This window comes from Typopeltis vanoorti, chromosome 4 (assembly GCF_054136105.1).
Source record: "Typopeltis vanoorti isolate ZY-2024b chromosome 4, IOZ_Tvanoo_1.0, whole genome shotgun sequence".
NCBI classification, from domain to species: domain Eukaryota; kingdom Metazoa; phylum Arthropoda; class Arachnida; order Uropygi; family Thelyphonidae; genus Typopeltis; species Typopeltis vanoorti.
In genome coordinates, this window is record NC_143552.1 from 18,244,806 (window position 1) to 18,268,446 (window position 23,641).

General features: G+C 35.6%; 1 protein-coding gene across 1 annotated transcript in view; it reads right to left on the minus strand.

Annotated features, from left to right (window-relative positions):
* The window catches only part of LOC150107135 (small ribosomal subunit protein mS39-like), a 369,834-nt gene that overhangs the window by 81,723 nt on the left and 264,470 nt on the right, over positions 1-23,641 (minus strand). Inside the window, exon 16 of the mRNA XM_090391018.1 lies at positions 5,383-5,451. Within this exon, the coding sequence (XP_090247144.1) occupies positions 5,383-5,451 (69 nt within the window). The remainder of the gene's footprint in view (positions 1-5,382; positions 5,452-23,641) is intronic.

Consider the following 23,641-nt stretch of genomic DNA (forward strand, 5'->3'; position numbering starts at 1 on the left):
ATTAGGAGACAGGTATGTGGATATCACAGTTCATTTCAGGCAATCTGATGTGATATTGAAACCAAAAGGCCAAAATATATAACTGGTTGCTACTATAGGCCATATGGTGCCAAGAATGATGTAGAACACATGCATCAGCAAATTAACACAGTGAAATGTAGATCAAGTAATTACTGTATTTGCCAGCATATAAGATGCACATTTTTTCTTTGAAAATAGGTCTGAAAAACAGGGTGCGTCTTATACGCCGATACTCAGTTTTTTATTACTTTCATTTCTGGAAATTTTCTCCGTTCCGAGTTATGCGAATTCTTTCTTGCTTCCTTGCAGTGTGTGTGAGAGCATTCCAGTTACATTAGTTATGTATTCCAGTTATGGATAGATAACATTTGGTCTAGGCGCTCTGGCGGACTGTTGAAGAAGCCTGCCCTGCACCTATGGGATCAGTTTCGTTCTCACAGAACAGAAGATGTTAAAAATAAACTGAAGGAATTGAAAACCAAGTTAGCTGTACCAGGAGGTCTAACTAGTCAGCTTCAACCTTTAGATGTCTGTATTAATAAACCATTTCAGGGATTTATGAAGGAGAAGTGGAACACTGCATCCAGAAGACTGCTGGATGCAGTCTTCATATTTTGAGGTTACGCCATCAGGAAGAATCCTAGCATTTTGCAAGTTTCTGAGTGGGTCAAAGCTTCATGGGATGCTGTGAAAACTGAGACAGTGGTTAAATCATTTAACAAGTGTGACATTAGTAATGCACTGGATGGTACAGAGGACAATTTGTTGTATGAGGACTCAGATTCTGATTTAGAAGAGGTTTCAAGTGTCTCTTATTTAACTCTGGAGATGAACTTCTGGGTTTTGACGAAGAAGATTAAAAGGTGGGTACTCTTTCCTAGTTAGATTAGGTATTTGTTGAAAGTAGACCTACTTATTACTTTATATTTGAAATACTGTAAATTCATTATAATATTCAGTGATAAAGTTTTTTTCCTAAAAAATGTGTACAAAAAAGGGGGTGTGTCTTATAGGCCAGTGCATTTTATACGCTGGCAAATATGGCATATCTCTGTAGCTGAAGTCGTCCATAACATAATGGAAGGAGGAAAAATCACATGGTAGGAAGGGAATGGAATTTATAGACTTAATAAGAGATAATTATTTGCAACAGCATGGATAGAAGGGACTCCTCGTTTGAGTTGGATTTTTTATTATTGGATTATTTTTGGAGTATTGGATCAAGACCATATTGATTACTTTCCCTCTGACTGGGAAAGAGTAATCAATATGGTCTTGACAGGTTGTGATGCAATTTTCAGCTTAGAAGGGGAGTATGTGAAATTACAGGGCAGATGATTACGACCAGCTCAGGAGGTAGCTTGAAGCAGCACTAATGCAATCAGAATCTGAAAGGGAACAATGCTAGCAATATATCCCTTGACTATCTGAAGGATGCAACATCAGACTGCATATCCAAATTTAGGATAATAAACCAGGTAGCATTTAGATGGATGAGTAGTATCATTAAACAGGGGCAGCAGAAAAATAAAATGTGGAGGGTATATAAGGAGAAAGCAATCAGTAAGCTCACAAGGTTCAGACAAGAAATGTGACCAGCATGGTAAGGAAGGCGAATTCTGACTATAACAAGAAGGAATTAGCCAAGCAGACCAAAGTAAATCCCAAAGAAAAGGTAGTATGATTATGGAAGGATAAATTTACCTAGTGATGCTGATGATAGCAAGGTGACAGAAGCAGATGAAATAGTTGAGTTACTGAATAACCACTTTTGCAAGGTTTATAATATAATGAGGATGTTCCTGTGACAGGAACTGAAAGAATAGAGGTTGATGAAGTACTTAGGATGCTGCAGAATCTGAATGCAAATATGGCCACAGATCAGCTCATGCATTACAAGAATATGGGAAGGAAATGGCATTGCCTTGTCTAAGCCATTAAGTCTCAGCTCTGGTAAAGTCCCAAGGTCATGGAAGAAGAAGAGCAAAATAGTTCCTTTGCATAAAGCAGGCATCTATGGGGAACAGCAGAACTTTGTGAATGGTCGGGCTTGCTTTTAGTAATTTACTAACTTTCTATAACGGAGTGACAGCTGAGTTAGATAAAGGGAATGTGTACATGATGATACTGCTGGATTTCGCAAAAGTGTGTGACAGGATACATGGAACTTTGTTATGCAAATTGGAAAATGGAGATTGATGTGAAACTGGTGATTTGCATATGAGGAAAACTAATGGATAGATACTAAAGCACATTGCGTGAAGGAGAAGAATCCAGGAGAAAGCAGGTGACTAGAGGTGTGCCACAAGGCCTTATGCTTGGACCATCTATTTCATTGGCCATCATCAGATGCCATATGGTCACTCAGTTGCTCGGTGATGTGCCACAGCAATCCTTGACAGGTGTGGTCTTGTTATATGCTTTTCTGGAAGCTTCAACTCTGAACATCAGTCACTCCAGACACACTATCAATGCATCTCATTGACAGTATATCCTTTCCTCTTTTTCCAGGAACTTTCCTTCTATTACAGTATTGAGAAGTATGCTTGGATCATTACTGTTTAATTTGTACATAAATGATATAGGAAACGATTTGAAAGGAAACAGTTTTGCTGATTAACTGCAAAATCGGGTAGGGTAATAGTTAATCAAGGCAATGTAGTGATTTAAATAAGCTGACAGTGTGTGATCAAAAGATAACAGGTATCAGTTTAATGTGGAAAATTGTAAAGTTATGCATTTTTGGATAACTTTACAAGTTTCCACATTACGAGCTGTGTACCACACTGAGAGAAATGTACTCCAGGAAATGGATGAAGCTAGAGAGTTGGTGATAGTAGACAGAGTTGGTAGGCATATTACTAAAGTGACCAAGGTAGCGCAAAGGATTACTTGATTACTGAAGAACATACACTAATAAACAGAGACAAAGAAGTTATCATTCCTCCTTTTTTTTAAATAAAGTAAGTATTTTATATAAATTTAATGAATCATTACAATGCAAAGGGATTTTCTGAACTCTTAGGTTCATGCTACTCTAATCTTACACTTAGAAATATCATCAGCAATGAATTTCTGGAACTACCTGTTAATTCAAATCCTCAAACTCCTTTGTGTTACTGTTATCATGCTGTCATATTTTAATTAAAACACCACCATTAATTGTAAGTTATGTAGGCATACTATTTTGAATAAGTAAGTTTAATTATATAGTTTAATAATTTTAAACTAAATTCAGATTATACAGTTGTCATGAGTTACTTTTAAAATGAAGAGGGAAAACAAAATAATAAAACATAGAATTTAAAAAAAAAGGGTTAAAATTGGAAGTAAAAATTGTAAAATGTGTTTTAGCAGATAACACATAACATAAAATGTAAACAGTAAAAGCTTAAAGGTTAAAGAGTGCTGCAGAAATTTGGACTGTTTTGAATTATGAACAAAGCAACTAATTAAACCTCTGTTAACTGGTGCCAGAGGAGAAGAGGATAATCTGGTTTATGATGACCTCTTGTTCAGAGACTCACTTCAATCATAGTCTCATGCACATTCATCTCTTACTTTATGCCTTTCCTAAAGTATTATCATGAGCATTTTATTTTATTATCATTTATTATTCATTCATTTTATTATCATTTAATGCAACCTTGAAACAGCTTTCCTCAGGTACCACAGACTACAATTCCAAAGTGCTCAAGTAAAATATCAATAGCTTCCTTACTTCTTAACCTCCTGATGTGCTACAGATTTTACACCTTACTGTGTTAACCGTGATGTGCTGACAAAATCTTTACAGCCAATTCCCTACATAAAGCCATAATTAATAACTGGTTGCCTACATAAAATTCTGGTAATTAATACTGAATAGAAAAGGTTAATCTTTGAATAACAGTCTAGTTAGTATTATGCTCCAAAACATCCCACAGTTTACTAAGAACACACAGAATGATAATAACTAATAGACTTCCTTATATTTAGTAATTTTAATATATTTTAAACAAAATATGACAATCACATTAAATGAAAAGTAAATCATATAATTAATTTTAACTTGAAAAAATAGCAAATTTAAAACAAAAGTGATACAAATTAAACATGCCAAGAAATTATATTCTTGTTTAATCCTTTATCCAAGTGTTAGCACAGTGCACATTAACACACTTAAAGTAATAGACAGCATCATGCTAGTAGAATACACAGAAATTGAACTAATGCTAATGTGTCTCTTGATGATGTGGTCCAACAGAAATCAAGATAACAAACAGTCTTGTGCACATCAAAATTGTCATTTTAGGAATTTTCTCAGCAGATGTCTTTCTCTCTAGTATAGATGCTTGTCTCATGTCAAAGTGAATTCAGATTTCAGATTAGATACACACTAGCAACAACACAAATTTCAATTCATCTGTTGAAGAAATCAATAATTGTTAGAATTTTGAGTTCCTTTGCATTTTGAAGTTTACTGATAGAATAAGATAAAATTTTTATCCATATCAAGGAAAATAAATTATAAATTAGATACTACATGAGATACTAGAGAGCAAACATATGCACAGTTGATGCATTTGAGATGAAAAGAGCCAAAGAGGTTGTTATTAGAGAAAGTGAGATTTGTAGCAATTAAAGAAGCTGAAAGTTGATTTCTGTTAGGAAAAGCAGGAGTGGTTCAACAGATCTCAGAGAGCAGAACTAAGAGATCTGTGAAGTAGATCTGGAAGGTTTCAGGAGGTAAGCTATTTCCTGGATATCATCTATATTTTTCTGCTTGACTTCTCATTGTTATTGTTAATCATGATGCTGAAATAGATTATACATGACAATTATACAAATTTATACATTCTATAAATTATTGTATATATGGATTATTATATAAGAGCCTCCATAGCTGAGTCGGTATTGACAAAGCCCTTTGGTCGAAAAGACCTGGGTTCGATTCCTGTTCAAAACATGAGGAACCTTTATCTAGTCTCTTTTGACTAAAGGTGAGTTAGCCAGTCTCACACAGAGGTAGGGGATTTTTTCACCTGAAAACTCAGTTTTTTTTTTATCTCTCAGAACAGGCAAATGGCCCTGTGAACACATACATCTGCAGTCATAAAAATTGTTCCCACCCCCAAAGCCAGACCCTGAGACAAGCTGATTGGGATTTCCCAGAGTCGCATAATCATAGCAGATCCTGCATCAAGCAGTATAAAAAAAAAAAGTTACAAAGAGGAAGAAGATATGGATTATTATATAGAGGAAAAAGGAAGGTTATTTGTAATGGGTTTCATAGGTTTATTATATGAAAATTCTCTATGAACATGGAGCACTATTATAATATCACATCATATAACAAGTCATATTACATATTATGCTCACCATGCCTCTTCTAGCTTGTTAGAATTCAAGCAAATAACCAAGATATCTTCAAGAAGTTGTGCATTCCATCTATACATTCAAAATACAAAAAATAACATGGTAAATGAGTTTATCAGTTAAATAATAAATTATACAGTATAATATTTAAACATATAATGGTAAAAGGTAGTTTCTTGGAAGAGACCATAATTATATATATATTTGTGTGTGTGCGAGTGTATGCATTTCCAATAAACGCGACATTCAGGAAGCCGATGAAGTGAGCAAAAATGGCTTGAAAATTTTATTTATTTATTTATTTTTTTTTTTTTTGTGAATTCCACCATGAAAGTTGTAAATCACATTTAGAAAAATGCATGGGCTATGGGTTAGATAATGTTTAGTCTCTAAAGCAGGTTGCTGGAGATCAGATGTGATTTTTTTTGTCACTTCAGCTTTCCGATAAGCAACTGGAATCTAGCATCTGTTACTGAGCAATGTAAACTGTCTCAAACATATAAAGACTTCCTCATATACCCATGCTTCATGAATTTATATCTCACACCATATTGACAGGAAAACAGGTGCACTATCAACTTAGCCAACCAAGCTATTGAACACTGCAAAGTTTAGTTAAAAATATTCAGCTTATTGGCAGTGTGGGTCTGTTTACACTAAAATATTATCAGGTATGTAAAAAGCAGCATAATTATGGAGTAGATTAGTGCTTTCTTATTTGGAAGAAATGCTAAATAGAACCTATACACATCAGTGGTCCCTGAAGTATACTGCTTTAATGGGATATAAACCCACAGCCTGTTGCTAGTAAATCAACAAAGCCAGCCAGTTGAATACTTCAGGTCAGTTCATCAAACTGAGGCTTCAACTTTGCAAAATTATCTGTTCACTCATGAAATGAAAATAAAAATTTTATGAAAAATAGTAACAAACACAGACCAATCCATTCGGTAGAATGGATTGGTCTCTTTGCGTATGGCATAAAGATTCTTAGTGAGGTTTTTGGTGCATTATATCAAATGTGAAAAATTATTCTAAAGTTGGAGAGATTTGGGTTTTATATAGTGTTAGCAGTTGAAATGGTGTGAATTAATATCTTTAGTAGAAAATAATACCAAGTATGTAACCATGGTACCACACTGATGGTGCTGGATTGCAGGAAACTGATGAAGTTTCCTAACAAGTTAGTTCCTAGGAAGTTATTGTTCCTCTTTATAAGGGCTATGATTTAGCCATGTCTTGACCATTGTGCACAGATTTGGTCCCCTGGGTTTCTTCTGATCAGGAGGTGACAGGTCTGTGAAATACTCCCTAAGAGGATAGGCTGAAGATGTGTGGGTTACAAAGTTAACTGATAGGCGGAAATGAGGAGACGTAATAGAAACTTTTAAGATATTAAAGAGGTTTTATACAATTGATGCAAAGGAAATATTACAATATATGATAAATAGTCAGAGAACTAGGGGTCATTTGTGGAAGTTGTGTTAGACTGTGGTAAGTAAGGGTGTGTGGACTAAATTTTTTGCATAGAGTGGTGAACAAATGAATTTAAGGAGAGGTATAAGTTTTATGTGTATAAAAGTTAGTGAGGATCTCCCATGATGAGGCTCTGAACTCCATGGAGACATGTATATAATAATAATGATATAGATATAAAAGGATATATATAAGGGGAACGTGAATAGCAAGCTCATGAATGAACAGTAACAGGCAAAATTAAAATGTTTTTTTCTCATTCTTTTCTTTTAAGCTTAACATCTCCAACATGTTCTTAATTTTTTTGCTTCATATTTGAACAAAACTAGTCGCTGTTAGTTTCTAAATAAATAGCTAACAATTAAAAAAAAATGTTTTAATCCTATGATTTTAGTCTTAAAAAATCTCTCAAATATGAACAGTCTACAGAGAGACATTAAACAACTGGTACATCATTGTGAGAGCACAAAATTTAAAGCCTTGCTGATTAATCAGCTAATTTTTCTTAAAAGTGTAGGGATAATAATGTTTCAAAGTTTATAAATATAAAAATTAAGGTCATAAATTAAGATGATAAGGAGCTTTCATATAGAGCTAAGCAAGCTTATCACAAAGTTTTAAAGTTTCTTTAGCCCTTATACATAAGCATATTCATCACACATTGTTTGCTATTAGTGAATTAGATTTCATATGTCTTGATCTGGAAGTGCTTAAGGATTAAAGCTGTATAACCAGGAGAAGAATGCTTTGATTCTTAAGCACACCCAGATCAAGATACATGAAACTTAATTTGCTAATGGCCTTTTAGCAAATTAAGGAATGTAGAGAATCAACTGGAGCTTCTGATCTAATGTCCAATCCTCACCTTCTTGTGGTGCACCTGTTTGGTATCTATTTAGATATGGAAGAAATGAGGATAGGCTGGCAATTTGGGATTTAGCTGACCAAATTGTATTCTTAGTAGATTAAACCACAATGTAAAATGATGGTACATGAATTTCATGCCAGCTTGGACATCATCTGGTTAAACAAGGCCCCTAGTTGTTTCTGTTAGGAAACCAGGGCAAACAGTGCAAAGTCAGTTACTGAAACAAGTCCCAACTCAACATCAGCAGAGTTTAAGATTGGTACTATCCTATCAATATAAGAAGTATCAATGGAAAAAGAAATAGAACTAGCAGAAGTAGATAAGTACCAGATCAACATAATAGCACCTGACTGAAACAAAGAAAACAAAAAAAGTTGAGATTTTTCTAAGCAACAAATACAAAATGTTATATCCAGGCAATAACAATCAGGGAAAAGAAACAGCAGATATAGTATTCAACACTAAATACGAGGATAATCTTCTTGAATGGCAGGCAATATTAAGTAGAGTGATGTGAGAAATATTAGAATGGGGAACTGGATAATGAGACTTATTATTGCCTATGGTCCTACAGAAGATTCTATTAACCACCCAACCAGCCAGGATGTATATATACGTCCAAGTTACCCTGGATGCGAAGTGCATATTAAAATTGTAATACCATTGATATTACATTGAAATATGTGATGGATACGAAGTGTAGAGGAGTGATGCATTTTATCTATATTGACGGACGTGGTTAAGGAAGAAATGGAGGCATTTTTTGAGGAATTAGAGAAGATACAATGAAAAGGGAAAAGCTGGTCCTTGTTGGAGATCTAAACAGGAGTAGGAAATGATTACTGGATATACAGAAATGTTTTATGAAAATTTGAAGAAACGAGCAAAGCTAATAATAATGGTAAGCGCATGCTGAATTTCTGTCCAGGACATGGACTAGTTATTACTAACACCATGTTCCAACATCAAAACCGTGCACAAATTCACATGGAGAGTAGATGCAAGAAATAAACAGTCTCATTAATGATGTTATAGTAGATAGCGAAGTTTTGCCACCCGTTCAAGACACAAGAGTACACGGAGGATCTGAAATAGAAAGTGATCACTATTTAGTCTTAATCAGGATAAAATCATTTCATACTGAAAAAAAAAGAGTACGAAAGTTTTAAAACAAATCAAAGTTGAGCAGCTTTCAGAGGTGAACTGTAGACTCAAATACACAAGCATCATTGAAGAACAAAATGAAAGAGTTTTCATTTACTTTAACATTAATTTTACATTTCTCCACATTAAACTGCCACCCATTATCTTTTTGTCCATACTGACAGCCTATTTAAATCATCCTGCAAGCTCTCCACATTGCCTTGAATAGTTAATTGCTTTAAGTGATTTTGCATCATCAACAACTGAATATTTCCTTTCAGTTTGTATCCTATATCATTTATGTACAAAAGTGCTTCCCAAACTTCTGGATGTCAGGGCCCCCTTTGGAAAAATTAAAATATTTCAAGGCCCCCCTCGAAAAAAAATCGTAATATAGACATATATTATTATAATACAATATTTATTGTATTTATATTCAATACAAAACATACACTGCGAATATTGCAAAAATCAAATGCAAATATTACATTTTTAGCATCTTACATACACGTTTGACATGGCACATTATCTTATATTTTTATATAGATATATTGTTATTGTACATTTGCATTACAAGTACATGAAACGTAAAACGATTAGTAATTAAAAAAATTAAAAACATAAAAGAAGTTTAATAACAATTTAATGTGATGGATGTGTTTCAATACTGCTACACAAAAAGTCAATATCAGGTGAAATATTTGAAACTGCAATTCATATAAATTAAATGAAACTTATATGAATAAGCATATATTTACTAATATTTATTAAGCGCTGAAATACGCAGGAAACAAAATTTGTGAACCTGCAAGCAATGTGATTTTTTTCCCATTAAAATATAAAAAATAACAAAAAAAGAAATAATAAAAATTAAATAAGTTTATTTTAAGATAAAAAAATCTACTTAGTCTTGAAACATTTTCAATTTGTTTTTATTATTTCACGGCCCCCTCAACAAAACCTATGGCCCCAAGGGTGACGCGGATCACAGTTTGGGAAGCGCTGATGTACAATAACAGCAATGGTTCCAACACCGAATTGCAGGGGCAACATGGTTTTGTGAAGGGGTTAGTCATGTCTTAGTAATTTACTAACCTTTTTGCCTCGATTATGCACCTCCATATATCACTTTTTTGATATGTGTCCAGCAGCCACTCTCTTATCTAAATAACCAGTGTGTCATATTCATCCCTATTTGTACTAATTTGCATAACAATTCCATGTTGTATTCTGTCAAATGCTTTTGCAAAATCCAGCAGAATCATCATGTAGATATATCCTTTATACAACTCATCTGTTACTCTATTATAAAAATTTAATTACCCTCACACTATCACATTTTTATCTACCATTCTGGAATTCTCTTTTTGACCAATTTTTCTAGCACTTTTACCGCCACACCTGAGATATTGATTGGTCTTCTATAATTTGATACTATAGTTTTAGAACTTGCCTTATGCAAAGGTACAATTTTGCCCTCTTTCTGCTCATTTGGAACTCTACCAGAGCTGAGACTTAAATTAAACAGCTTAGTCAAAGGCACTGCCAGTTCTCTTGCACATTCTCACAAAACCTTTAGCTGATATCCCATCTAATCCCACAGCTGATTTACATTGAGATTCTACAATATCCTAAGAAACTCCAATTCATCCACCTCTGCTACCAACTTCACTCTCTGTCACATATATTATAGTAGTAACCTCACTTGGATGATATACTCTTGCAAAGTGGTCATTCAGTAACTCAGCTATTTTATCTGCTTCTGTCACTTTGTCACCATCGGCACTTAGTAAGGTTAATCTTCCATAGTCATTCTTCCTCTTACTTGCCACATAACAAAAGAACTCTTTGGGATTTCCTTTCACCTGCTTGGCTAGATCCTTCTCATAATCTGATTTTGCCTTCCTCGCCTGAGTCTTGTACTGTTCATAAGTTTGCTGGTCACCTTTTTCCTTAATATACCCTCTACAGCATTTTCTTCTTCTGCAGCTCATGCTTAATGATATTACTCATCCATCTTAACCCCTACCTGATTAACTCTCCTTACGAGAGTGGCATGAAAAGTTCTCAGCCTAACAATGAAAAAAACGAATTATAATTTCAGATTTATTTTTATTTTTCAACATAATCTCCCTTAAGACTAATACATTTATTGCAGTGATGCTTCAGTACCATTATCCTGTCCATGTAGTGGTTCTCAGTAACATCTGCAAAATACCCCTCTACAGCTGCAATTTCTTGATTCGAAGGAAAATGCTGACCAGCAAGGAAAAGTTTCAGTTTTGGGAAGAGATAGACGTCAGAGGGAGCCAAATCTGGGGAATAGGGTGGATGTTACAACAATTCATAGTGCAGATCCCTTAATTTTCCAATTGCTAAAATACCTTTGTGGGCAGGTGTATTGTCCTGATGAAAGATGATTTTTTTCTTCTACAAACCAGGTCTTTTCTCATGAATTTTTTCGTCTAGTATGGTTAAAAGATCGGAATAATATTCCCCGGTTATTGTTTTACCATTTTCAAGATAATTAATAAACAAAATGCCTTTAGCATTCCAAAACATTGATGCCATGAACTTTCCTGCTGATGGAACCAACTTTGTCTTCTTTGGTGCTGAACAACCGGCTTCTGTCCACTTGACTTGACTGCTATTTGGATTCTGGTGTGTAATGGTGAATCCAAGTCTCATCCATAGTAATAAATTGATGCACAAAATCAGTTTTATTCTTGTTAAAATGCTCCAAGAACTGTTCAGAGATTTTCATGCAAGTGTACGTTTTTGATCTGCAGTGAGCAAGCATGGCACCTATCTTGCACAAAGCTTTTTCATTTGCAATTCTTCATGCAAAATATATCCTGCACGTTCTTTTGAAATGCCTATAGCCTCAGTAATTTCATGTGCTTTGACTCGCCAGTCATCCAATACCATATCGTGCCCATGATCAATGATTTCTGGTGTTGTTACACTTTTTGGACGTCCTTCACATGGATCATCTTCAAGGCTGGTACGGCCACGTTTAAACTTGCCAGCCCATTCCTTAATTGTTGAAAACGAAGGAGAAGAGTGCCCATAAACCTTTATGAACTTCAAGTGAATTTCTTTTGGCATTAAACCTTCTTTTACAAAGAATTTTATAACCGCACGACACTCAATTTTATCCATTTCAAGGGATACAGGCAACAGTTTTGCTTCAGACAGCTGTATAAAAGAAACTACTTGATATACTGACTTGCAATTTCACATGGATGCTTATGACAGATGTACTGTTAAATTGTGAATGAATATAATTCACTAAGGAATGTTTCATTCATAATTTGACAAGTTAAAACCCTTGAAAAGGATATGCTTGCATTTTAGTATAAGTTGTATATACAGTCTGACAAATATTTCCCTGTAAAATACCTACTAAATTGTATGTTAGACAATGAATTCGTTATATACATATTTTCTGTTAGAATTGATATAAAAGAATTACTGTGTAAATTGCATATAACCAACTGAGATTATAAAGTCAAAGTACGCGGGCAAGACACCAGATTAATAAGTTGCCTCAAGCGGTCACGGGTGCACACGCACGTGGCAACCCAAGATTTCGGGGAAGATGCTACAAAAAGGCAAGACCCAGAAGTGCAAAGGAATAACGTATCAGGCGAAAATTTAGGGTTACGAGGAGTCCTGGTAGGGGTTGATATAAAAGGGCTGGAACCCCCCCCCCCCAAGCACTTTTTGCTTTTTGTCTGGAGTCTCTGTTCTCTCTCGGTGGCAGAAGTAGGAAGTGTCGGGTCGTGATTAGAGGGATCGCGGATTCCAAGCCCTACGATGAACGAATAGAGTATTCTTGAAGCAACAGGCAACTCCCGGAAAAGATAGTGGCCAGGTAGCGTGCCTTATGGATGCAGAATCGCCTCGCGCTAAGAACATTCTAGGCATAGATGATCAGTATGCAGACTCAATGAGTACCAACCTAAGCTGACAGGAATTTTAGCCTTAACATAAAGGGAAGAAAATGTCTGGAAGGAAAGGAATCCAAGAATCGAAAGGACAAGCCTGAGGAATCCTCGAGTTCGGTATAGTAAACCTTTAATCAAGTAATGTGTGAGAGGAAGGTAATTGTAACTTAAGAATCATAGACATTCATAAAGTTTTGAGACTCATTCTAAAATTAAGACAGAACTGTGACATTTCAATGGAAGTCAGTGAGCAATATATGCTATGTATTATATTTGTACTTGTGTTGATTGCTAGCTATGTTTAAGAGCTATCAAGCTGTCTGGATTAGACATCTCTACAGCTCTTAAATATAATCTAAGAACGCAAGCTTTGAATTTATGAACATATTGTTTTTTGTAGTATTAATTACTGTGTGATGTATATTGATTAATTTTACTTTGTAATCTAGTAGTACAGTGATAAAAGTTCTTTACTCTGTATGATGATCTTTATGTTAAACAAACCTTTTGCTCTTATTAATTTGGTTGCTGCCTGTGTCTAAGAATCTGATGCACCACTCATAAATTATTCGGATCTAAGCGGGAGATAATTGTTAATTACGACTGCAAACATGGTTGATTATACAAGGTATTGATAACTGATAACTTAGTATAGAAATAGATTAGATTAACTACATGCATATCTGAAGGTTCACTTCTTGACTGAGAAGTTTTTCCAATCTAAGGGTTCTGGGTGGTGCAATGGAACAAATAAATTTTCTTAGAACCTTAAGAGAAGTTAACTTCAGAAGCTTTGTTATAACTTTGTTTGTTTGTTATAAAGTTGGCTTAACCTTGAGACAATTCCTTTGTATATCAGACTCGTGCACGGGTTAATCTAAGGGGCTGAAGTATATAATAGTAAGACAAAGACAGATACATTATAAGTGCTGTTGAGATAAGACAAATTATTCAAGAGATAGTTAAGTAAAGGAGTTAAACCATATTAAGTAACCATTACCAACAAACATGTTATAACAAATGACACAGCCGACAGGATGTGAATTGTACTATTAAATTGAAATCTTAGACAGTTCACAGTGAGTAGGTTTCGGATTCTGACCGGGCATTTGAAGAGCAAAGGTTAAATTTTGAGTCATTTGAATATTTTCTAGTGTAGTACATTGTAAACTCAGGTATAAGCATGTCTACTCCTATTAGTAGTTCAGGAATGAACGATACAGAATTCTTTAGGTGTAAATCCACAACAGGTGTTCCCGCAATTTTTGGGAGAAGAGACAGACATCATAGCGTTCTTTTGCTATATTGAAAAGCTAAGAAAGGTTGGAGGATGGACAGACTTTCAGCTACTGGTGCTACACTGCAGTAAGCTGGTAAGCTTACTGCTATACTTCTCCCCTGTTCTAAAAGAGATTCTGGAATATTCTAAATTTAAGGAAGTCCTAATCTCTCAATTCTCTAAATTGAGACGTTTGGGGCCTAACTTGTGGAAGCTCCAGAGATGCTCTCAAAAGCACAGAAAAAGTGTGTCCGATTTTCAGAAGATTGTTAACTGTGGCAAGTACCCTGAATGTCTTGAATGAGGAAAGATCCCACTTGGACTGTGCTGTCTTCCAGCAATTCAGACTGGGGGTGAGACAAGAGTTAAGAGAGACAGCTTTCAGCAAAAGAATATCCAATCTGGATGAGTGCTACAGTGCTGTGAAAAAAAGGGAGCAGATGCTTCAGGACATCCGTGCCGGTCTTGTTAACATCATTAAGGAAGATCGCAGCGCAATTAAACAACAAGAACAGGAGAAAGAAAGTAGGGAGAGGAAGGATAAGTCCAAGAATAAAAGGGGACGTGAGGGAAATGGTGTTGAGATAATCAATCGATTAACAGAAACCATTCCTGAATTATATGATGTGAGATCTATAATTAAACAGGAAGTAGAACGTCTCTAGCAACCTGTTATTGAAAGACTAGACGAAGTAATGAAACTGGGAGTAATATCCATGAGAGCCCCAGAACCATCCAGCAACACGAACGAAGGAACTACAAAGCTGATTCGCGAAGAGGTTGAGAAGTTACAAAAGCCTCTGCTTGATTGACTGGACTCAGTCATGCAGAAACTGACAGCAGTGACCTTACAGGACATCTCTGAACATCCATCAAATCTAAGACAGACCAGTGATCAGAATGAAAGAAGCGAACCACCCAGATGTTACAATTGTGACAAAATTGGGCACCTTGCCTGCAATTGTTTCAGCAGTAAGAGGTGCTCCAACAAAGGTTACAATGAGGAACCTAGGTCCCATGTATATGCGAATAAGACTCAGAACAGAGGTCAAAGACGTAAAGGGCAATCATATGGAATGATAGTAGAGGGAAAAGTCTGTGGGAAATATTGTAAGGCTCTGATAGACACTGGTTCTCAGACCTCCATCATTTCAGGAGATTATTTCAGAATATTTAAGCCTTATGTAAAAGGGAAAGTTTCGTATCTCAGGAAGTCCATGAGAATATCTGGAATTGCAGCCTCCACAAATCACGCGACCAAGCCAGTAAACTTAAAGGTGTACTTACCTGAATTCAATCTGTGTGTTTGCCATGAGTTTTTGGTTCTGCCTAGAAGTTCTCTCCCATGCAAAGTTGATTCTAGGGAATGATTTCCTGATAGGATATAACTTCGGTAATTACACAAGGAGGGAGTTATTCTTCTTGGAAGAAGACAAATCACCAAGGAAGATTGTAAATCACGGTCTTACAGTGAGGACAGGGACTCACATTCAGCTTTAAGCTTCAGAGACAGAGTAACAAAGAGCAGGCTAATAGATCTGAGATTAACCTACTATATAATCAAATCGAGCATGGAGGAAGACTCTTTGTCAGAAGAGACAGGTCATCCAGCATGTAATAATTCGTTAATTGGAAGGGTATCAGAAATAATTGGTGACTCAAACATGAGTTTGGATGAATTTCAACCTACAGTGCTGGGGGTTAATTATGTTCGTATCAAAAAGAGGATTAGGAGAGCCTGTAGTGAAATAAATCATATTCAGAGCATTTTACAAAAAAACAGGTAACACATGTAACTTTTATAATCAGAGGAGCTCACAGCATGATGTGAGAGAAAAAACAGAAGGAAGGAATTCTGAAAACATAGTCATGGCTAATGACAATTTGAAAGACAGATTTACTCAAGATGAAGACCCCCCCCCGGAATTGAAAAGGGGAACACAAAGAAAAAAAATTTTTTTTGTAGAAAATTTTTAAAAGTGAGGGGAAACCTTTGTTAAATTGTGAATGAATACAATTCACTAAGGAATGTTTCATTCATAATTTGACAAGTTAAAACCCTTGAAAAGGATATGCTTGTATTTTAGTATAAGTTGTATAATGCCTGACAAATATTGGATACTGTAATTAGTGTAAAACTTGTGAATATTCCCGTGTAAAATACCCACTAAATTGTATGTTAGATAATGAATTTGTTATATACATATTTTCTGTTAGAATTGATATAAAAGAATTACTGTGTAAATTCTTTTATACTTCAGACATACGTGCATATCTGAAGGTTCACTTCTTGACTGAGAAGTTTTTCCAATCTAAGGTTTCTGGTTGGCGCAGCGGAACAAATAAATTTTCCCAGAACCTTAAGAGAAGTTAACTTCAGAAGCTTTGTTACCAAGCAGTTGGCTTAACCTTGAGACAATTCCTTTGTAGATTAGACTCATGCACGTCATAATCTAAGGAGCTGAAGTATATAATAGTAAGACAAAGACAGACACATTATAGGCACTGTTGAGATAAGACAAATTATTCAAGAGATAGTTAAGTAAAGGAGTTAAACCATATTAAGTAAATATTACCTATTACTACTACTACTACGACGTTATAACAGTACCAACTTAGAAAAAAAAAATCTTGCCAATTGTGTTGCCATCTATGGTTGAGGCTGAGAACTTTTCAGACCACCCTCGTACCTTTGGCATACAATTTAATATTGCTTTTCTAGATGCAGCAATGGCTCCAACACTAATGTTTTATACCATGGCACGAATTTAAGCTTCCTCCTAAACTTGTCATAATCATCTGCTTTGAACTTCCACATATACCCTTTCTCAACAGAATATCCCTCATGTTTTACCATCTCCCAAGTCAAGACCTCATGGCCACTTTCACCAATTGGAGGACATCTTGGTGAAGAATATCTCTTATGATCCTATGACTAGGTCCCAATACTCTTACCCATAGTCCCCTCCATCATGTTATGTAGCAAGTACAGTCATCCCTCGACTTACATCTTGGTTCCGTTCCATCCAACAGGACATAAGTCGAGTTGGGCGTAAGTCGACACATTAAATCAACACAGTTATAGGGGTTAGGAACTTAACAGTAATATACTGTCATTTTAATTTTTAAACCTTCTTATAAAACTGTACTGTGTGTTACTACTGCCACTATAAAACAGGAGAATAATCACCCAAATCTATCTCCACAATCACATCTTCATTACCTTCCCTATGTGGAGAACCAGGCTGCAGCTCTTCTGGTGTAACCTTTATTTTTTTGATGAAAATGTCTGATACGGTTTGCTTATTCTTCTTCTTTTCATCATAAATTTGTTCATAGCAAGCAAACGCATCATGTACTTTCGTTTCTAATTATCAAGTAGCGTTCAACACTAGGGTTCATGTCTTCAGCCATTTTGAGAACATCGCTAACTGCAAAGAACATTTCTGCAAGACCCTTCATGTTAATTGTTTAACTACTTCTTCCTGTTTCTCTTTTCCCTCTTCTGCAACAGTTGTTCCTCCAGTTCGACCAATTCTTCTTCCTCAACTTTCTATGAGTTGAATTATGTCGTCATCATTCACTTCGAGAATCAGATTGTTTGCTAGGTCCACTACTACAAACTTCTAAAATCATGCAGAAACCTTTTTTGTCTTTTTTCATATGCCACTCATACATTGAGAAGCTACTTCGTCCGAAGCCACAGCAATATTTTTAATAGCATGATAAATATTGAATGTTTTCCAGAATTGCATGAGTCTGGTCATTTCCTTCAGTAGCAGAAACAGCTTGTGAAAAAGTTCTCCGTAGATAATAAGCCTTAAACATTACAAGAACTCCCTGATCCGTCGGTTGGATCAATGAAGTGTTTGGAGGGAGAAACATGACCTTGAACTTGTGAAGATCAGCAATATAAGACAGATGACCTGGGACATTATCTAGAATTAATAAAATTTTAAATTCCACGTTTTCTTTCACACAACAGCTTTTTATTTCACTCCATAACAGTTGATTAAGGCATCCTCAAACAATTTTTGAGTCATCCATGACTTCTTATCTCCAATAATGAACTGGGAGTATGCTTCCTAATGTTTTTGAAGATTCGTGGATTCTCACTGTGCCATATCATAAATGGTTTCCACTTATATCCAGCCACATTACCCATAACAGAATCGTAACACGAACATTAAGAGCTTTGAAACCAGGTATAGATTTTAGCTTTTTGTGGATGAATGTCCACTCAGGCATTTTTTCCCTAAAACAGGATGTTTCATCCATATTAATTATTTGCTGTGGCAAATAATTTTCCTCCGTAATAATTTTATACAATTTTTACACAAACTCCTTGGCAACCTTCTCAGCACTTGCAGATTCCCGTACATTTTCACATTATGCAGCGCAAAATGCTGCTTGAATCTCATGAACCAACCGGAAGAAGTGTTGAAGCCGTAGTCATAATCGGGTTCTGCTCTCTCCTTCAACATGTTGAAGAGAGACTTAGCGTTATGGTCACAGTGCTAAGACATATGCACTTTTGGTTCGGGTCCTCTATCCATAATGCAAGTAGCTTTTCCGTATCACCAATAGAATCTTGTCGTTGTTTTGTCACTATCGTCGATTTAATGGAAGCAGATCCTTACAGAGCCTCTACAATTTTATCCTTATTTTTCAAAATGGTTGTCGTTGTAGAATGATACCAGCCAAAGTCATGTGCGATCACAGTGACAGGCTTGCCAGCTTCATGTTACTTAATAACTTGCAACATCGTTTCAAGATCTCGTCTCTTTTTCTGTGATTATTCACTATGTTTTTTGATGTGTAGGGGCCATGTTGCACAAAACAGTGCAAAATATTTAATGATAAATACACAAATAACCCATTTCTCACACATAAAATCAACAGGGGAACTGTTGAAGAGACGTGACGACTGAGGTTGCTACTGTGCATGCTTTACCTTATGCTTGCTTGCGTCTTGTTCGAAAGTATAGCCAAAAATGTTATTTGTTCCCTTATGGGATCATGGACGTATCTTCAAAAGGACGTAAGTGGAGGGATGATTGTAATTATCTCTGAGTAGGTGTATAAATTCCATTTCCTTCTTGCTGCCTGATGTTTCTTCGGTCTATATCCCATAGTTGAAGTTCCATAATAATCACTTGACCTCCACTCATTGTATTAATTTGTTGATGCTTATCATCTGTGGAACCCTCTAGCCTATAGCAACAATCAACAGTAAATTTTGTCTTACTGGCCTTGATCTCACAACATCTATGAGAAAGTGGATCATCAATTAACCAGACTGTTCTCATCTTGACAGCATCCAGCTTTTTTAGGGAAGATTTCAGAGCACCACTCCAAGTTTGAGCAAGTTTATGATTTATAACCTTATCAGTTGAGAAGGAGTGCTTCAGCAGGAAAAGTAACTTAGTTTTATTGGAGAATGAAGAGGATATGGATGTTTGTGCAATAAAAAATTAGGGATGTAAGTCGACATCAGAAGAGAAATCTATTATGGTCTAGAGATCTAGTAAATGCCAAAGGAAAAAGGAAGAGAAATAAAATAAGATGCTACATTCAGTTGCATTAAAGCTCACAAGGTTATCCCTATCACATTGTAAAAATGACACAGCGATAAATTCAAGACACTAGTTCTGAAAGATCTTTAAGCTTAGAAGAATGCTTGTTCACTACAGGGTTTTTCAAATAAAGAAGAGGAATGGGCATTATCATCAGTAAAACTATGGTTAGAGAAAAAAGATCATTTATGCACAGGAAGAAGAGAGTGAACAAAACAGAGCCCTGGTTTTATGAGCCTCCATAGCTCAGTCCATATAGATGAAGCCCTCTGGTTGGAAATACCTGGGTTCGATTCCCATCAGTGATGTGAGGAACCTTTATCTGGTCTCTTTTGACAAAAGGTCTCATACAGAAGTAGGGTTTTTTTTCACTCAGAAACTCGGGATTTTTGTTCCCCAGAACAGGCAAACTGGCCCCATGAACACATGCATCTAGGACACACCAGGAGGCATAGGGATAACCACCATATCCTTGAGTTACGGTTGTGAAGTCCAAGAATACTTGGAAAGGTTGTGGGTGTTTAAGTGCCTGTTAGGACAACTGATAGGATAGGATCTTTTCATTTAGAATATATAAAATATAAAATTAATTAATTTTTGTTCTAGGTGTTTATATCAGGGCTTTCCAGACAATCCTCATAACATACACTGAATGACCATATAGGAAGCTGGTAATTAAACTACAAAGAATGGACAAAATAGATCATAAGATTGTAGTCTGTTAAGGTCTTTGTATTAGACCTGATCAAACTCTAACAGACAAGTGTACCTGCTGTGAGTTATTCAGAACTTACTTTTAATAGCATTAAACTATATTATAAAAAAAGATGTTTATTAACTGGCTTTCAAACCAAGATCTTCAGAGCACACTTCATGTTACAGTTAACATGCAGTGATTAAGTGAAAAAATTCAAATTTCAGTGGAAAAAAGATCTAAATTACTAATTTAGCACCCTCTATTGTTGTAAAAAAGAAGTATGTAGGAGTTGATCTTAAAATCAACTCCTACATTGTTGTAATAACACTCCCAAATTTTTGGCAAATTAATGCAAACATACATCTTTGGGTTAGGAGAATGATTCACAGCCATGGCTCACTCTAAAAATAATTTTTCTGACCTGTAACGACTTCTGCATAGCGCATTTATTTTCTTCCATCTAATCCTGTATGAAGGGGGTGTTCAAAGCATTGTCTGCCAGTCCAGACTTGCCATAATAATAGTAGCAAATGAATTTTTTATTATTATTTTTACGGCTATTTAGCCCATTTTTTTAGGAGTACCCCTTTTTATAATGTCATTGGCTTTTTACTCAATTTTTAGGGCATTGCTGATTGTTTTAAAGACAGATAGAGGAATAATAATTCGGATATACCTTTGTAGGATTTTGCTGGTTGTCTTCTTATTCAGTGGCATCCAGTGTATGGAGATATACATTTATCTGCTGTTAAAGTATGACTGATAGGAAGGGGTGGGGTGGGGTGGGGGTGGAAATGCATGGATAGAGATGTGAGAGAATTATCAGCGAGACAAAAGGTGCGTGAATTTTAAATTCTTTTTTTTTTTTTTTTTTTTTAAAGGTTGCCAGAAAATTCATTATGCAAATTATGGAAACAACTACGGTGTTAGAGTAAAACTTTAGTTTAACATAAACCAAAATAGACACTTGATGCTTCGACCTTCACATTAAGGTCATCATCTAGAGTATACACATACTCCATAATTTGTTTCCATAATTTGCATAATGTATTCTGATCATCGTGTAAGCATGAAGAAAATGAGCAGAGAATTCTCTGGAAGGGAGGTGAAAGATAGAAATTTTTGGGGAAGGAGAAGGATATGATGGGATAAGATCAGGAGTGGGAGTTTGACAGTGTGTCATCTTCCAATCAGGGAAAACGCTTATGTTCTACAAGGCAGATGCTAACAGTTCTTCCTGCGTGTTCATAGTAGGCCAAGTCACAGTAACATGGAACTTCATACACTCTGGGATATGTTAGGGAATGGAGTTTATCTTTAGGAGAGCATATCAGAATTGCCAATTTAACATGTGGTGCATTCTTCTAACCTGAATAAGTACGGTGGCATTAATTTGGCCAAAGTTTGGGACACTGATATCTTAAGATCAACTTCTACATAGCTGCAATACTTCTTTTTTTACAACATAATAGTGGGTGCTAAATTAGCACCCACTATATGTTGTAAAAAATTGTTTTGCTTAGTCACTGTTGTGCATTAACTAGAACATATAGTGTACACTGAAGATGCTGGTTTGAAATCTAGCAAAATATAAGCCAGTTGATAAACATTTTTTTATAATTTAGTTTGTATGGTGTAATATCATTAAAAATAAGTTATCAATAATGTTCAATGCTTAAGCTTGTCTTAGAATGAATAGCCAACCTGGAGATGATAATGTATACAAGCTGAGAGAGTTCACTAAGTTGAAATTGGCTGGACAATTGAACAGGTTAGCCTTCCTCAAATGATTCTGTGATAGTGATATTATTCCTGCTTTTCTCAAATTGAAAGAAACGTTACATTCAACTGAGGCACAACGTATTTACTAACAAGTGAGTTTAGTGCTACTATGGAAACAAATTGCTGCTGCTCGCATAGAGCTTATTAAGTTAAACAGCACTATAATGGCTCTACATGAAGAACTATTTAATGTTTTGAAAGTTATTGAAATATTTTTTTCACTTTGTTATACTATAAATTAAGAATGCCAAGAAATTATATAAGTAAAGTGGATATTAAATCCAGCATTATTTCAAAGCCGAATGTAGACACTATTAAAGTTTTGTAAAAAATAACAAGTTGACCAGAAGCATATGGGAATACGCTCACCAGCATTCATGAGTTGCCTTAGCACAGACTGCTTAGAAAACATAGGCACTGCCCAAGTTTTCACTGGTCTGACAGCTGTTTTGAACTGGTTGGTTCTCCTCAGAGACCAGGCAGAAATCTTAAGAGAACAAAAACTCTCACTCAGTACTAAGGAACTTGAAATGTTGGAGAGGTGTATTTTTCATAAGCAAAACTTTCATAGTTTCTACATTCGGCTTTGAAATAACCATCATCTGCTTATCTTTGTATTAGGCCTCGGGGCCGGTTACGGTCTCATTCAATCTTTTATATTGTTTTCCCCATGGGTTTGTATTCAAGGATCTGTTTGGCGATTCTACTATTGTCCATTCTTCCAATGTGCTGTTTCCATTTCCATCTATAGTTGTGGATATTAGAAGCCTTTTGGCTCTTTATTTTAGGTAAATGTCAAGAAATTATATTCTTCATTTAATCCTTTATCCAAATGTAAGCAAACAAAGTTTGAGCATGAAGTATTTTCATGATAAGGCTACTTGTATATAGAGACTAATGACTTCACATCAATTGCATATCAGTAATTGCCTTCCCATCAACTGCCAAAAACTTTCAACATCTATCTCTGATCTAGAGTAATTTAATAATAAGGTGATACACCTTTTCACTATTTATATACAGAAAATATATGTCTGCATTGCTTCAACCTTGGTATTCCTTCTGGGTATGGCTCCCAACAATGAGACTTCAATAAAGGTTGAAATTAGTCTGGATAGTAGCCCATCCCATAATACACAGCATTATACACAAGGCCATACTTGTACTTTTCCTGAAGCAGGCAGGGCCTGAGGCACTAGAGTGCTCCAAGGCCCCTCCCTCATTGTTTGGAGTTCTCTAAGGCCCCTCATAATTTTTTTAGAGTCCCCCAAGCTAGAGTCTCATGTGCCTATGCATAAGTACAGTCCTGATCATACAACACCGTAAAGGATGTGTGCTTTGCATTATGGGATAGTGATGCAATTAATGTGAAGTCATTAGCCTCTATATACAAATAGCCCTGTCATGAAGATACTTCATGTGTAAACTTTGTTTGCTTATACTTGGATAAAGGATTAAACCACAAATACAATTTCTTGGCATTTATAATTT